Genomic DNA, 17,281 nt, shown 5'->3' on the forward strand with positions numbered 1-17,281 from the left:
ATCATCAAACTATCTTGACTTGACCTATATATAATCAAACATATACTTGGATTTGAACAGTACTATTACTATCTTTGCCGGATATTTAGAAATACAAGCGATAGTTTTATATAGGTTAAGATAAAAATATAATGTTTCTTTGATACAGCCTAAATAATTTATGTGATAGGATCCTAAAATTTTGATCCAAAGGAAAAAGTATAGTGTTTCTTTGAATGTGTGATCGGAAAACTGATTTTTTTATAGTTTTGATATAAAATTATTAATTCATTGAATGCATAATTATATCAAAGAATCCATGGTCAATGTTTCTCCTTCTAATTTTTTTGACCCAAAGTAGTATTTCTCTGAATATATAATCAGAAAACCGTATTGTATTCTGATAGGTTTTCACATGAAGTCACTCAAATATCATAGCTATATAAAATAATAAAATAGTTCATTGTCAAAGTCTCCTTCTGAATTTTTGACCCAAACATCTAACAATGAATCAGAATTACATTCAGATAATTAGGAAAATATATATTGATCTTAAAATGTCTCTTTACTCATGTATTAAATTCATGGAAAATATTTATTGCATATTCTAATTGGTTATTTATAAATAATATATCAACAAATATAACAAATAATTATCAGAAAAAAAGACAAACAAAAACTTTTTTTTTAAAAACTATCTAATATAACTTCTTCCAATTACTAACACATTCGAAAACAACCATAAAATATTGTCCAGTTTTACTTACAGTACATAAATATTGAAGAAAAACAATTAATTATATTGCTCCTAACCTTTTTTGTTTCATAATAGGATTTGAAAATATCAAAAGTGACATGTAAAAAAAAAAATATATACACAATTCTTAAATATAATATTTTAAATTTAATTTGGTATAACATATTATAAACTTAGCAATCACTTGAACTATATGTTGCAAAAATTAAACAGTAGTCTGATTAAAAATTACTGGAGCTTTATTCTACCTTTAGGAACTTAGTTCCATATATATAAACCGGTTTAGAGCCGTAAGTTTAATTTTAATCTTTTTATTTTTCCAAGTTTAGAGATTTTGTTAATTTTTAAAGTGATGGTTTGATCATGACCCCTCTGAAATTATTTTTTGGATCAAATTAACAATTATTTGTATTAAATGCATAAATATTTTTTTAAAAGAACACTCTTGCATTTGTAGTACTAATAATGTAACCCCAAAAAAATGAAAGAGAAAAAAATCATTTTTCTTAAAATCATCCCAAATGACTCCATAATTAACAACATCAAACAAAAAAATAATTAACAACATCAAACAAACAAATACAAAAAACATATATAATATTTTCACATAAAAGTTCAAAATTGACAATCTTTCATAACACGACAAAAACATCCTGACAAATATTTTTTTAAGAAAACATGTCTAAAATAAAAAATCCAACTTACTAATTAAAATATTCAGCACATCACCTAACAACTTGATACGTCAGAACAACAGGAAAACATTCAGGTTCAACGAAACTAACTCTCTCGAAGATGAGAGAATAGTCGCCTTGGTTCGGTCTTGGTGAGACACCTGAACAAACGCTGGAGTTGCTCTCAGAAACAAGTCTCAAGAATAGAGATCTATGGATAGAGAAATAGACAACCAAAATAAATATACCACATATAATCCCTAATCCAATAAAATCATCCACCTAATCCATAGCTTAAAACACAAACCATTATCACCCATATCAATTCTATTCGCAATCTAACCACATAAATAACAAAATATAACAGCAATAATACAAATCTTAATCGCTAAAAAATCATATCCCGCCCGTAGGGCGGGCCGACCCTAGTCCTGAATATATATATGTCTTGGAAGTTCTTTAAACAATGCTTTCTGATCTTCACTTAGGAATATCAAAAAGTCCATCACCGTTTTCACCGTCAAGATGTGGCTTTTCCGGCTCATCTTGCTTCTCCTTGGTTAATGGTTATATCCTTAGAGCCTAAGAAACTGGGCTGATTCGTTGAAGACATTAGCCTTGTCCACATTCTATCCTGTAATCACCACATTGTTCTGTTTCTCTGTTATCCTCTGCAACAACAAAAAAGAACAGGTCAGGACCATCACGCAAGACCACTGTTCTGTTATGTCGAACCAGATTATTCCACTGTAGCATCCATGACCACAACTCGGATCCTTCCGGGATTGAAAGCCGAAAAGCATTTGATTTGTCAGTAACTTACGTTGTATGGAATGTTTGTTGGTCTTCCATTGATAAGATCACTGGTGTATTCAGTGTAACCAGCTATTGCACCATGAACAACGCTCCAAGCAAGAAGTGTATCTGTAAACATGGTCTGATGCATTGGTTGAACAACCCGAATCATGTATGTAGGATCTAAAAGCAAGAAATGAAGAAATGAGTTTACAATATCAAGAAATGAGTTGAAAAGTGGGGAGAAAGAGTTATGGATTTTGTTACCTATGTATTTGAGATTCTTCACCATGTTAAGCTTCTTAAAATGATCTTATCACCAGAAAAAATAAAAGAAAAACATTATGATGAGTTTTAAAGGTATTAACGTATCTCTTGGATCAAAATAGAAACAGAGCAAAGGAAACAAACGTGAGAGAACTAATAATGGAGTCTCTCACCTCCCACTCTTGTGATCTAATCTCTAGATAAGGATCTCTCTTATTATCATTTCTACTTATATACTACTTATGCATGGAATAGGCTAAAGACTCATGACCCAGCACATTTACTCTAACCCATTAACCACTTTGTATCTTCTGAAAATGAGTCTCGTAACAGTTATCTGGAATGGCACAAGAGAAAGTTTGAATCTAATTTTTACCTTGATGCTTTGTGGTAGCCAGAAGCCGACATCTTTAAGAAGCTTGTAATCAGAGGCGTCAGCGTTAAAATCATGCTTTTGCACATCAACTCTTGTCCTGCTTCTTCAGCAAGAACAATCACCATGTGACCACTCAACCTTGATCCGTTTATCAAAGAACTCCAAGAGTCCAACTTCCCCTAGAGATAAGAGGCTGACTAAGGAGTAAGGCAGCCGTAGACATCTCCGCTAGCCTATGTAGCATGCATTGCTATGAATCAAAGGTCTTTATTTGTAATGTTAAAAGCAAAAACACTTAAGAAAAAACTTACACTGTAACGACCCATAAACTTAACATACCCGATACCATTCTCATTACTCTCTGCTTCAACATGTGATGTGTTGATGCTCGGTGATCCTCCTCAACAAACCTGTAGTATATAACACACCAGGACCGTTGATGCATGATTCTCATTCCACGACGGATGTTCCCAAAAGTGAGATGTCATCTTTGACCTGTTGTTATTGTAGTGCTCAAGGAATGGTTTCATTCAACTATCAGTGGCTATACATAAAGAACATAACTTGTTTAACCTGGTCACTCGTTGCTCTTGGTGACATCAATACCAATAATCAGATACGAGGACTCCAAACCAGCATGTGGAAGAGCAGAAGCAACCTGTCAAGAGAAAGAAAATCAAGCAAAACCCCCAATAGACATAAATAAACTCACATAAACCAAGACAAAAGAAGTTTATGTGATTCAAACCTCATCTTTGATGGAGCGGTAGTTATCACCAACCCGTGAAAACTTGCTCTCAAGATTATTCTGAGGATTATTGGAGGGTGCAGTACCTAACACAAATATTCTTATGTCTTTTTGTGTCCTAGATTTGGAAAACAACAAATAATTTATAACAGAGCCTGACCTGAGCCTGACCTGAGCCTGAAATTAAATAACTTAACATGCACGTACGTAGTGATTAGAGAAAAGGAAAATCACTTTGAAATTTTCCTTTTTTCCTTACCCAACTCCAAGGCTCCATTATAAATACAAAGGGGAGCATTAATCACTATCACCGATTATTCATTCATTCGCTCGTTGTTGCTTCCCATAAAAAAAACTAGGTTTATTGTTTTTCTATTTCAAAAAAGTCTTTCGGTTACCGTAGTTGTGTTTCGTCTTCTCCTTATAACGCCAACAGAAGCTATGGGGTCGTTTATAAAGCAATTATTCTTTAGTTTATTGGAAAAAACCAAAGGAAGAAACAAACTCTCGAGTCTCAACAAGGAAGAAAAGAAGAAGAAGAAGAAGATGGAGAAGAAGAAGAAGATGAAACTACACCTAGTGCTTGACTTGGATCAGACGCTTCTCCACTATGTCCCTGTTTCAGAGCTTTCTGATAAAGAAAAATATATAATGCAAGAACTTGATTCAAGGGGTGATCTACTGAGTTCGTTTAACGGAGGAACTCCCAGGCATCTGATAAAGTTACGACCTTTCCTCCGCGAGTTTCTGAAAGAAGCCAACAAGCTTTTCCGCATGCACGTTTACACGATGGGCACGTACGGCTACGCGCGGTATATATTGAGTGAGATTGATCCTGGTAAAAGATATTTTGGAAATAGAGTCATAACCAGAGAGAAATCCCCTCATAGCAAGACTCTTGATCGTATCTCTGCTGATCAACGAAGAGTGGTTATTGTTGATGATAATGCTAGTGCTTGGCCTCAACACAAGCCAAACTTGTTGCAGGTGAAACAGTACATTTATTTCAGATACCAGATGACGAATAATGATTCGGAAGAAGAATTTTACTCTCACGCAGAGAAGAAGAGCGACGAGAGTCGAAGCAATGGATCATTGTCTAAGGTTCTCAAAATCCTTCAGAAAGCTCACACAAGATTCCAACAAGAAGAGGATTCTTACGACTTGAGGCTTTTGATACGTGACTGATCCTCCCTCCTTGTGTGTTGTTGATTTTGACCTTCACTTCAGAAAACTAACTGCTATTTTTGTTTGCAATTTCTCAAAATACACGCACAATAACAATTAATGCAAACTTTTCAATCAAAATGCTTGTTTGTTTTACTCTAGATTTGGAGGGTAAAGCTTCATCTGAACCCTTCTGCATTGCACCTTGAATCAATTCCCCCGTTATCTGAAAATACTGGTAAAATGATCAAAGATGACTATGAAGAATAAGAGTGAGAAACCAAATCTGATTCTTCTTTCATTCATTCATTCATCTTGTCTATATCTTGAAGTAAAAAAGCTTCTGAGAAATCAAGAAAACAATATAACATGTTGGAAAGTAGATGATAAATTACTTAGAGTGACTGAGAAGATTTGATCTCTACAACTTTGTTTAGTGGTCATCATCATCATCATCTTCACATTCCCCTTGAGCTTGCAACTCGTCCCCAATATCCTCCAAAAGCTTATCAACATCAACTCCTAACTCTACCAGCTTCGCCGTTAGCTTCTCCACTTTGCTCTCCTCTTGTCCCAAACACACTAACAAGTCGTTCAACTCGTCTTCGCTCTCTTTCTGAGCTTCCTTTCTCACTTCTTCCTTAATCGCTTCTACATCAGGATACTCCATAGGATCTTCTCCTCCTTTCAAGGATCTCACCTCTTTCTCGAGATGGTAGTTCGCTTGTTCCAGATTGTTGTATGCGTCCGACAGGCCCTTCAGGTCTGATTCAAGTTTCGCGGCAACGTTCTTGTATTCTGATGCCTCAGACTCCATCTTGGCTTTTTCTGATTTGATTGTCTCTAAGCGTTGAGATGTTTCTTGGAGTTCTCGCTTGATGCTATCTATATGAACCTTCTCCATTACTGTACTTGCTCTTTGCTCTGATCCTTGAGATTGCTCGTTCCTGCCAGAGCTCGCTACGTCTTCTGCCAAAGCAGCGTTCCGAGCAAGAAGGTTCTGGAAAAGTACACAGAGGTCGACAATAAGCTCTTTAAGGCACAACTGATGTTGAGATTTATTTTGTTTCGGTTATAACCTTCACATAATCATATTCATACATATCACATAAATTTGGAGACTAATTGTATGAATATTTGTTTCAGTTCACTTCTCACTAAGAACATAAGACATAGTTCGTAGTAATCATGGTTCTAAAAGTCGGTTTAAGGCGGCAAATCTGTCTTAGACAAAACAATTTTCTTAAAATCTGATTTATATGATTCAAATCGGTTTAAACCATTCTAAATCGATTTAAATAAAAATAAATTAGTTTAAATCTGTTAAATTAAAGTAATGATGTAAGTACAAATCAATAAATTTGTTGTTTTGTATATTTAATTTTGATAATTCATCAAAATAATTTTTGCAATAAAACAATTAAAAGCATAGACGAGTTGAGCAAGAAGCATGTACCTGAATCTCCGAGCACTGTTTCTCTATAAAAGCTTTCACGCGGTTGATGTAGTCTTTCTCATTCTCTCCGCTCCTCTGCTCCAAATCCGCCGGTACTACAGCCACCTCACTTTTTGGCCGACTATACACGTCCACGATTCTCTCTCTAATGCTACCTTCAAGGCTCTTCACTAAGCCTGTGAAGCTAGGATCAAACAACGATATGAGCATCGGGTGATCCTCGTTCCCCTTATCCATCGCACCTGCCACGTCAACATCCTCGATCTCGGCTTCACTAGGCGTGGCTGTTCTCGTCAACGGTTCATGATCCTCTCGAGGTCTCTCGGAGGAAGAAGAGAAGATGAGGCTGCTCTGCATCTCTTCGAACTTCGAGAAGTATGATGTGAGCCCCATCTTCTGGCTCACAGCATCAACTACAGCAAAAGCATCTTTACCATTCTCGCTTGATTTGTTGTAGATGACGCATTCTCCCAGTAGGATAGACGCCAAGCCTCTTATGCAAACTGTTGCAGCTGGGTTTGATACCAGATCGAGCAGGTACGTTAGGTGGTGGCGTGAATCTAGAAAGCACTGAACTGCAGCTGGGCAATCAACGGTCCATGTGACAAGCAGTTTTAAGATGATCTGTTGAATATATGATTTTGATTTATCTTGGCTTTTCATGGAAGAGGCAACTGCTAGGTATCTGACGATCCTTTGAAAGAGAGGCTCTGGAGTTCCCATGGACGGCACAGGTGACTCAAGTACTATTTTCAAAGCCTGTTGAGTTTCTGAAACAGTCAGGCAATGCAGAACCTAAGGTATAAAGGTGTGGTTACATTGAAGTCAATTACCTTTTCCTTGCACTGAATGTTGTCTTTCAAAACATGAGAAAGAATGCTCGCAGCTCTGCAACATGTCTGTTTGAAATCAATAGATTAGTTCTGGAAGACGTAACAAATTAACATTCAACAGAGACACAAATATTTTACCTCAAGATCCCCATCAGTTTCACCAGGGAAAATGCCTCGCAATAACATACTGACACAAATATAAAATTCCAGTAAGATTTGATACAAGAGCATTAGGTCAAAAGAGCAATGATAATGAACCGGTGAAAGCTGCTGGAGAAAGGAAAAGAGGATAACACCTTCCAAAAGACATGTTAACATCATCTTCTAGAGGATCTCGGGTGGTGGGATGTGGTTGGGGTATTAAAGTTGAAGCTAGCATTGCTTGACCCTCCCGATTTTTCTGAAAACGTTTAGAGAATGTAACAATAAGCTGCAAGCTCACATTACACTATCAAATAATAACATATAACACAAAAGTTCCAAACCTCACAGAAGGTCTTGAAGACATAATCAGCAGCAACAAACTCTTGAATACTAGATGTCTGTAAAATGATCCGGAGGATAGAATTGAGTGCAGGTTCTGCTTGCCGATCTTCACCAAGAACTTTGCTAGCAAGGATATCACGGTTCTTGGGATGTCCATCAACCAGATCTCCAATGCATTTAAATGTCTAGTAGCAAAGAATCAAAAAATAGAAGACCCATTAGATACTTAAGCTTACTGGGTCTAGATGATACATTAACAATCTCTAGATAAAAACCCATAAACACACCAGTTCCATGGTCAACTTAGAAACAAGGTTCAACAAAAGAAGAAGTTAAATTGAATTTTCGAAATTGTTGTCAGTTGCACAAATCAGAAAAGAAATTTGAATGATAACAAAGGAGATTTGCTTACCATGCACCGAACAGCAACAGGCGACCATTGGCTTTCAACACCCAACATAAGGAGGTGGTCTAGTAGTTTTTTCTGTTGATTAGACCAAATATGATATAATAAGAAACATATGTCAACAATGGGGAGCCACAACATTTTTTACATCGTAACACAAACCTGAACAAAAACCGTTCTATTTGCCAGTTTGTTTGATTCTTTTCCAGGGTCCGTGACTGCACCTCCCATGATCAGCATATTGATTGTCTCCAGTGCACAAAGCAGATTAACAGTCTACTAGGATTTTGTTCATTGAGACGGAAAAATATTAACAAACTCGCACTAGCTGGTAGAATCAATCCAAAATGAGAGAAGCACTCGATGATCTAACCTTCTGCTGGGTGAACTTATATGTAATCCCTCGCAGTTTTAGAACTGAAATGATTGGTTCAAAACCCATGGTCTCCCTTAGTAGTATCTGTACAATTTCGAATATCAGCATTTGTGCAGATGAATCAGAAAAATACAGAACATATACAAAGCTTTGATACCTGGTTTGATGAACTGTTGCGAAGAAGATTTTTCAACAACTCCAGACAGTCCTGTAAAGAACGAACACTATTAGTGCAAATGCATGGACAAGGAAGTGCTTGCAAAAATTGCAGGAAGACAACATTTGGACGTGTAAATGCCAATAATTTTGTAGTTCTAAATTAAAGAACAAAACAATATCACTTTTCCTTCTCAAATGTCCAATTCTTAGTGCTATAATATATTTAAAAAAAAAAAGAGCTACTGGTCACCTGCACAACCACATCGCCATCTGACCCTCCTTCCTCCTTGATGATGCTAAAAATCTTTTCAAATGCACCTTCAAAGACAACAATTTTTTGGATCTCCTACAAGTAGTTAATCATTAAGCGAGATCGATCAGATTCAATGGCTACTTCAGCTAAAGAAAGGCAGAAGAAAACGAAGAGTTACAGATATAAGCAGGTTATCGCACCTCTGCTTCACGCGTCAAGTGCGTAAGAAGCAACAAAGCCTCGTTCCGGATTACCTGTAAGCCAAACACCAATAAATAAAGTTTATGAAACATAATATTCATCCCTTCCCAGACTAATAATTATTTGAGGTTAACTGAAGGCTAAAGAGACCAGACTCTTAAACAAACCAATAGCAACGTTAAGAATATCCAAGATATAGTTAACTGTTACCTCCCTATCCATCAGCATATCCATGAGCCGAGTTATGCCGCGAGGAGTAGTCAAAATAGCTTCCTGCAATCTGAAGAGACCATCAACAAAAGACTCTACAGAAAAGATAGAAAGATGGCACAGCATTAATACTCTGTAAGAATATATACCTATTTTGAGAGTTCATAAGAAGAGCTGTCAAAATCTGGAGAGTGAAATATCGAACATAAAAATCTTCTTCCTCCTGCCATACCACAAGGAAAACAAACAATATGATATGATGCACGCACAAAAATTTGACAAGACAGTTTCGAAAATATATAATAAACTCTAACCAGCAAACTTAAAAGAAGAGTGATATTTTCAGCTTCACGGGAGAGCAAATCGGAATTCATAAGAGCCGCATGGACTTCAGTCTTCTGTGCCCTTGCATGATCGATTGGCGTTAGAGCGCCAAGAAGAGTTTCTAAGGCGCCTCGAACCTGGACAGAAAACAATACAATAAGTTAAAACATAGCACAAGTGCACAACACAGTCAGATCAACAAGAAACTCAATAACAAACTCTGAGTAATATCACGGTAAAACAACAAGACTTTTACAACTGCAAATGTTATAGTAAAGACTGTCATGCTAGACCAAAATGCATAATGGAAGAAATCAACATTTCCATGTGTCCACCTCCTTTAATATTGATTTGGTTCTAAACTATCCGTCTGTTTCCAAAGACTACAAAAGTAGCGTTAAAATTCTAGTCTCCCAAAAAAAAATATTTAGTTTGCTTCAACAAATGTTGCTACATATCCCATAAAGTGAGGGAAAGAGGGCAAAACAGCAATCTGCGGAAGCTAAGTAAGAAACAAAAAGACATACAGAAAAGGAAGATAACGCACCATTTCAACATCATCCCGTTGGTCCTTCAGGATGCCCACTACCACAGGAAACCCTGAAATCACAGCATGTAAAATTGCAAACTGCAGTTCTGAATTTGATCTCACATTCAGTCAGACGCAATACAGAAAAAAAAAAGAAAAAAAAGAGACTTACCGGATGCACCGAAAGCAAGTTGAGCAGCATTACTTTCAGCAACAACAGACTGAAGTTCTACTATAGCACTTCTCCTATCGTCAGGCAATGTACCATTACTTATGCGATCCAGCAAGCGCTGAATGTAACTACAGAAAATAAATCACCTTAATAAAAATCGAATGCGCATTTAAATTAAATTCTCAACAATTACTGGTAGTAATTTAAAGAGAAAACAACATGTACCTGTCTTCATTAGAAGATGGATTGTCTCCGAAAACCAAACCAACAACTCCCTGTACAAGAAGAGCTCAGAACCAAGTTAAGAACAACCATAAGCACTAAAAGCAAAATTCCTGTGAAGAGATACAAAGATAATATATACTCTGTTTCAAAATAGATGATGTTTTGAAGAGTTTCTGATGTTTCAAAATACATGATGTTTTGATATTTTATATTAATTTTAGTGTCATTGAAAACTGTGTGACCAATTATGTTTTATAGTTCTTTTGATGATTGGTTGAATTAGTTTTTGTTTATATTTTTAGTGATACTTTTTAGATAAAAGTGTATGTCTTAGTTCTTGTGCAATAAACCAAAACATCAACAATGTTTCAGAGGGATAGTTAGAACTCTGCAGCCTTCATGATTAGTACACACTCTATTGGAGTTAATAATAAACCGGATCCTAATGTTTTTATGATGACATTAAACTGGTTTAGTATACACACTAACCAAATCAAAACAGAATCCTCTAAAATCTACCGTAATTAGAAATCACAGAACCAGGAGAAGCCAATGTGGTGATTAAAAAAAACACACTAAGGATTCGAAATCACCTTATAACGGGATGCTAAATCCATTATCTCGATCGTATCGGATAGGTTACAGATTGTGGCAGTACGGAGAGAGGATCAGACAAGGAAGACGAATCCTCCAATCAGCGACAGATACGGACGATCTCTTTCTCTTTTTCACGTGACCGATCTTTTCAAGCAAAGCCAGAAAGCTGATAAACCGTGAAATTATAAGAAGAAGAAGAAGAAGAAGGTCGATGACGTTACTCTCTACTCACGCCCACACCTGATAGGCTGATACTAGCTCCTAACTAAGTCATATCGTGTACACAACCGCACAAAGTGGACCATAAAGACTAGAGGATGCTTTAATATGGGCCCATACAGTCCACTGGGCTTATATTTGTATTATTCCACCTGTGTAGTATTATCACTTTAACAAATAAAATAGAGTTCACTGGGTACATGATAATGGAATAACCGATTAGATTATAACTAAACTAAGTAAAAGAGTAATAAAGTGATTAAACACCAGTAATAGTGTAAAATATCATATTATCTTCATTTCTCCATCCGCCAATTTAACATGGTTTATTGAATGTTACAAGCACGATACTCTGTAAATCCAGAAAAAGACAAGAAATTACTCTCCATCAACTTGTGTACTTTTATCTTGATTAGCATTAAGCTGGCACAACTCAGCCAAAATCATTTTTCACTCTGATATTTTACTCTAATATGACTATCCAAACACACTATTATTTGTAGCTGAAGTTGGAAAAAAAAATTACACTAGAAAACACATTTCATGTTTTCAGTTACCCACAAAAACACATTGGATCAAGAGAGAACTTTAATATGTTAAATTGACCAATAAACCCCTTAACTAGTGTGAAATCATGTTTTGTTACAATTTGTAACTAGAGATAACCGTATGGAATCTTAGCAAATAAACCAACGAGACAAACTCTCTCTCTCTCTTTGCCTCTCTTAGTTGGAAGTTATGTTGGTAAATCTAACATGAAAAAGTGTGATACATATAGGCAATGTGTCTCTTAGTGATATTGCAAACTTAAGTTGTATCTCCCAACATAAATATTTCTTGTTAGATGTTATGTCTTTAAATTGATTTCACGCCCACAAACCATTCACATAAACCCATATACCTACTTTCTGATTCATAATTTTATTATTAAATACAACCAAACACCAACTAAGTTTTATAACAGTTGTCTCCTTAAAAACTCATTCTTCTCTTTAGTAAAAAGCAAGGTTATTTTTGTCTTCAATAAAACAGTTGTCACGGTAAAGTGTATCAAAACAATATTGTGTCTTTTAGTGCAAAGATAACTCATAAAGTGTCTCTCTATATAAATCTTTCTGAACTTGGAGTAAATGATATAAATAAGTATATTTAATTTACTCTGGTTTACTCTAGTTTCCATTTATTTTTTTCCTTTCTTTTAATCTATTTGTTTTTCATCTTATTTACTCTAAAGTGTTTCCAATAGGGGTGTTCAATCCGGATATCGGTTTGGTTTCGGTTCGGTTTTTTTGGTTTTTAGTATTTTGGTTAGTAAAATATAACTACAATTTTAAATCCATATTTACTTCGGTTCGGTTTATATACCGTCGGTTTTGGTTTATTCGGTTTTATACCAAAAAACATAATTATTTTGTTTGAGATCATATTATATGAATTTTAGGGTTATATTGTCAACACCGTCATTTATTAAAAATATATTACATGTTCAAATAAATGAACAAAAAAAAGTAAAAATGCTTCTACCATCAAATAAAATAATCAAATCTATAACTAAAATCAAAGCTTGAAATTTTGAAAATAAAAATATGAAACAAAACAAAAACATAAAAGAAAAGTTTTTCCACTCTTCCATATTTAGTGTTCATTAAGTCATGCTTTTTCAATTGAAAATTTTCCATTAATTATTGTCCATCAAATTTATAATCTTCGTATTAATTTAGTGAAGATTAAAATAAAGCAAAAAGATCAAAAAAAAACTTAGAAAATAAAATGTCTGAATTGTGATGTATTGTTATTTAGTTATAGTTCAAGTATTTTACAAATTAAGGTTTTTTATTACTATAAAATTTATGGTAATAGTTATTAACACAAATTTAACTTATGTAACAAATAGATTTTCATGTATTGTTATAAAACATATACATATTTACATGTTTCTACTTTTAATTGGTTTTGTTCGGTTTATTCGGTTTAATCGGTTATATACCAAACTATATCTAAATCCTACGGTTTTTTATAAAATTACATCCATTCGGTTTATAAGGTATATACTAAAACCAAACCATATTGTCTATTTCGGCTCGGTTCGGTTCGATACGGTTCGGTTTTACCATATTGAACAGCCCTAGTTTCCAATCAGACTGTATAGTTTTCTTGTATTATTATTAGTCTCTTTTAAATAAAGCATAGTTTGTTCGTATGATTGTCGAGAAAACTTCCAAAAATATCCTCAATCTACATAATAAAGTCAAAATAACTACATAATAAAGTCAAAATATCCAGCCAGCTCATAAGCTATAAGTCATTCTAATAGAGCAGATATGGTGTATGAGTATGACTTATGTGGCTCAGAGTATATGCTCTTATGTTTCAAGGAAGGAAGGAACGGGTATGATTGGACCAACTATCAGGGGATAATCATTCGATTCATTAATATCTTTGCGAAACAATCTTCCTTTTACAGATGGGAGAAACTTGCCAGCCAAACACTCTGTTTCTCGTCTTCGTTTTCTTCACTCTTGCCGTCGCTACAGTATCCACAGGCTCGATAAACTGCCAACTCGGGTTGCTTCGTTACCCATTCGGTTTCTCGGACGGTTATCCGATCCGATTTAACTGCTCGAAGAATGGCTTTGCAGAAATCGGAGAATTTGCTGTAGACGAAGTGAGGAGCGAACAAATCAGTGTGGAAATCCCGGCGTTGTGCACACGTGAGATTAGCAAACTCAAAGAGCTCTTCCAAGATAATTTCGCACCTTCGAATTTCCAGAACATGATTCTCCTCCACAGTTGCAACGAATCGTCGATTAGCTGTTCAATTAGCCCCAGATTCTTGCAAAGAACTGTGAATTTCGACAGATGTACCTCTGCCGTGAGATGTCTCGACGGAGCAGTAGAGAAAACGGCTGATGTAATGAGTACTGGAGATGTTAACCGGAGTGGGTGTAAGTATTGGCTTTCTTCGGTATCTGCGTCGGGGATGAACAACTCGGAGTTGTCATCTGAACGACTCATCCTTGACTGGTGGCTTAAAGACGGTTGCAGTAACGCGACTTGCTCCGAAAACGCGGTCCGTACGGAAGTCACGCTCCCCGGAGGACAGTTCGGTCATCGGTGCACTTGCGGCGATGGATATTACGGCGATGCCTTCACCGTGAACGGTGGTTGCCGATCAGGTTCGTAATGGTCACAAATCACTTCAGCAATCAAAATTTGACATTTGTTGTTTCTTTACAAAACTTTAAAAAAAAAATCAAAATTGTATGATATTCATTTTTAAATGTTTACTAGAGTTTGACCCGCACGGACCACATCCGTGCGGGTTTGGTTTTTACTTTTTTTTTATAAATTGTTTAGTGATATTCTTAAAACATATTGGTTATTTAGATATTTTTAGGTTCATACAAACTTACCCGAATCTGGAAAAATCCAACTTGAACCTTGTTCGAAAATTTATATTACCCGAACATATAATAGGAAAGTAATTTAAAATGTAACTTAATGGTAGAAGATTAAAGATTTAACTAGTGACCAAAGAACAAAAGGAAATAATGCATTCTTTATTATTCCTATTTTTCTTACCATTTACAAGGAATTGTTTTTTTTTTTTCATTCTTTCTCATTCATTTAGTTTTTTTTTTTTTTGGTAAAATGTTAAGCTTACCATTTTCTGAGAAGAGATTACAGTGTTGTTGTTGAACAACTTATTACAAGGAGGAAACAGAAGAAGAAGTACAGAAAAAGACAATACGAGAACTAAGGACAACAGAAGACGAAGCAGAACACCGAGAGACTGCGAGAGACTGAATATAGAACAAATTTGCTAACCTAAACAATCATATTTACAAATATGCTATACAACTGAACTATATGCATCAATAGTCTTAGGATGGATATATTAAGACCTATCATGCTTACCAACCTAAGAAAAACGAGAGGAATATAATGGTTTGGTCAATGGATTTATTTTTCCCTGACAGCAAGCTTTGCATACAGATCCCATATCTTCTTTAAGTTTGGGAATTCATCGGTCTACATTGACTTTGACAATCCTCAGTAATCTATTGACATTTATATGCCCCATTCATTTGTGCCAAAGATCAAGTTGCGATTGTGTAGCTGATAGGCAAGTATATGCTGCTTTCCGCATATAAGAATTGTTGCCCGAACGTATACCAGCTAGCACAACATTTCTATTATCGTCTATTGCTTAGCAATCCGTCTTGTCGGCAAAATCCGTCCGAGTGAAAAGTGAAAACAACCTTCATCATCCCTTCACCACATAGCTGAAGCTGACTTATTCTTATCAAGTTAGCTTCCCTTCATCAAACTCTCGTTCACGTACTTGAAATTTGGATCTTTAGAGAATGTCCATTTAGTTTCTGTTAACCACTTATAGAAAGTCCATTGAATTTGAGTTTTTAGTTCTAACCGTTATTTTTTTCTTGATTCATTTTCATTGATGTAGGCGATCGCAGTTTTTCTTACAAAGCCAAAATAGGTGATTGCAGCTTTTCTTTTTTTCTGTCAACCAACTTTATTGGATTATTATACACCATAAGGAGACGAGACATTTTAGTTTGATAACCATGCATGTTGTGTTTTTGTCTCTAGGAATCGGGATTACTTCTATGTTGGTTGGATTGGTGGTTGCCGGAGGTTTGTTATTTTTCATTCTCTGGAGAAAAAGGAAGTTGGATGGTAGTAGACAACAAAATCTTGACGCCCTTATTCCACTAAAACGCTATAGCTATGCGCAATTAAAGAAAATTACAAATTCATTTGTGGAAGTGGTCGGAAAAGGTGGATTCGGAACTGTTTATAAAGGAACTCTCAGTGATGGACGTAGTGTTGCTGTGAAGCTCTTGAAAGACTCAAAGGCTAATGGTGAAGATTTCATGAATGAAGTTGCCAGCATGAGCAAAACTTCTCATGTTAACATAGTTAACCTGCTTGGCTTCTGCGCTGAACGTTCCAAGAGAGCAGTTTTGTATGAATTTCTAGAAAACGGATCTCTCGACAGGTTCATCTCGGGGAAAACCTCAATCACTGCGGACTGGACGAAACTATACAATATTGCTTTAGGAATTGCTCGAGGTATATAGTACTTGCACCATGGCTGCAAGGCAAGGATTGTACACTTCGACATAAAACCACAAAATGTACTACTAGATGATAATTTCTGCCCGAAAGTTTCAGACTTTGGCCTTGCTAAGCTCTGCGAGAACAAAGAAAACTTCTCGTCAGTACTAGATGCAAGAGGAACGATAGGATACATTGCACCAGAATTTCTTTCGAGAATGTATGGTAGAGTATCCAACAAGTCTGATGTATATAGCTACGGAATGCTGGTCCTCGAAATGATTGGGGCAAGAAACAAAGAAAGAGCTGATCAGAATTCTTCATCAAACACAAGCTCAATGTACTTTCCTGAATGGATATACAAGGATCTTGAGAATGGAATTAGTGGAAAGCTGGTTGAGAACGGAATCAGTATCGAAGAAGAAGATATAGCAAAGAAGATGACACTAGTAGGTTTGTGGTGTATTCAGTCTTCCCCATCAAATCGTCCACCAATGAACAAAGTAGTAGAAATGATGGAAGGAAATGTGGAGGCTCTTGAAGTCCCTCCAAGACCTGTTTTGCAAATTCCTTCCTTGCCTCTTCAGGAATCTTCTTCTCTTTCCATGGATATTACAGTTTATGCAGAAGAACAATAAACGAACGTCAAATAAAGTAAAAACCCTCCTTCGAAGTCATTTCAAACATATCAACAATAAATTGTTGCCCACGCAATGCATGAATTATGTGTTTAGTTGTTCTGTGTTATTTTTAACTAATGCATTGTTGTTATAGAATGTTATATAGATATATTAAATCTTGGGAAAATTGGAAAAAAGAGACACTTTCAACTTGGATTTGTCACTCTAAAACTTTATCTACATTTTTTGTCTCATTAGGACTTTAATTTTTGTAAATACCCTTATACCCCCAAATTAATCTAAATTAAATTTTATTTATTAAATTTAGATATTTTAATTAGATTTTTATAAAGTTAAAAAAGGTAAAATA

At 35.5% G+C, this 17,281-nt stretch overlaps 2 protein-coding genes and 1 pseudogene across 3 annotated transcripts; 2 read left to right on the forward strand and 1 right to left on the reverse strand.

The window, feature by feature from the left end:
* The first annotated feature begins 2,687 nt into the window (after positions 1-2,687).
* On the forward strand, positions 2,688-4,919 carry LOC106414389 (RNA polymerase II C-terminal domain phosphatase-like 5). The gene has a single exon (XM_013855059.3). It carries the CDS (start codon positions 4,038-4,040, stop codon positions 4,782-4,784), a length of 747 nt encoding a protein of 248 aa, XP_013710513.3. The 5' UTR covers positions 2,688-4,037; the 3' UTR covers positions 4,785-4,919.
* A 117-nt stretch (positions 4,920-5,036) lies between these two features.
* On the reverse strand, positions 5,037-11,270 carry LOC106401792 (golgin candidate 6-like). Of its 2 annotated transcripts, XM_013842390.3 has the most exons (19): positions 10,987-11,270; positions 10,394-10,443; positions 10,169-10,296; positions 10,015-10,067; positions 9,458-9,604; positions 9,293-9,366; positions 9,144-9,213; positions 8,933-8,986; positions 8,730-8,825; positions 8,478-8,528; positions 8,318-8,404; positions 8,107-8,220; positions 7,951-8,022; positions 7,538-7,723; positions 7,349-7,452; positions 7,191-7,239; positions 7,053-7,118; positions 6,220-6,978; positions 5,037-5,763 (listed from the first exon to the last, which is right to left on the reverse strand). In XM_013842390.3, the coding sequence occupies exons 1-19, from the start codon at positions 11,008-11,010 to the stop codon at positions 5,197-5,199; spliced, it is 2,751 nt and encodes a 916-aa protein (XP_013697844.2). In that variant the 5' UTR covers positions 11,011-11,270; the 3' UTR covers positions 5,037-5,196. The 2 variants fall into 2 exon arrangements, with proteins under 2 accessions (XP_013697844.2, XP_013697860.2); XM_013842406.3 differs by lacking the exons at positions 10,015-10,067; positions 10,169-10,296; positions 10,394-10,443; positions 10,987-11,270 and having other exon boundaries at positions 9,144-9,206.
* A 2,234-nt stretch (positions 11,271-13,504) lies between these two features.
* On the forward strand, positions 13,505-17,165 carry LOC125580454 (annotated as a pseudogene).
* Positions 17,166-17,281: the final 116 nt, after the last annotated feature.

The sequence above is a fragment of the Brassica napus genome, chromosome A2 (genome assembly GCF_020379485.1).
Source record: "Brassica napus cultivar Da-Ae chromosome A2, Da-Ae, whole genome shotgun sequence".
NCBI classification, from domain to species: Eukaryota; Viridiplantae; Streptophyta; class Magnoliopsida; order Brassicales; family Brassicaceae; genus Brassica; species Brassica napus.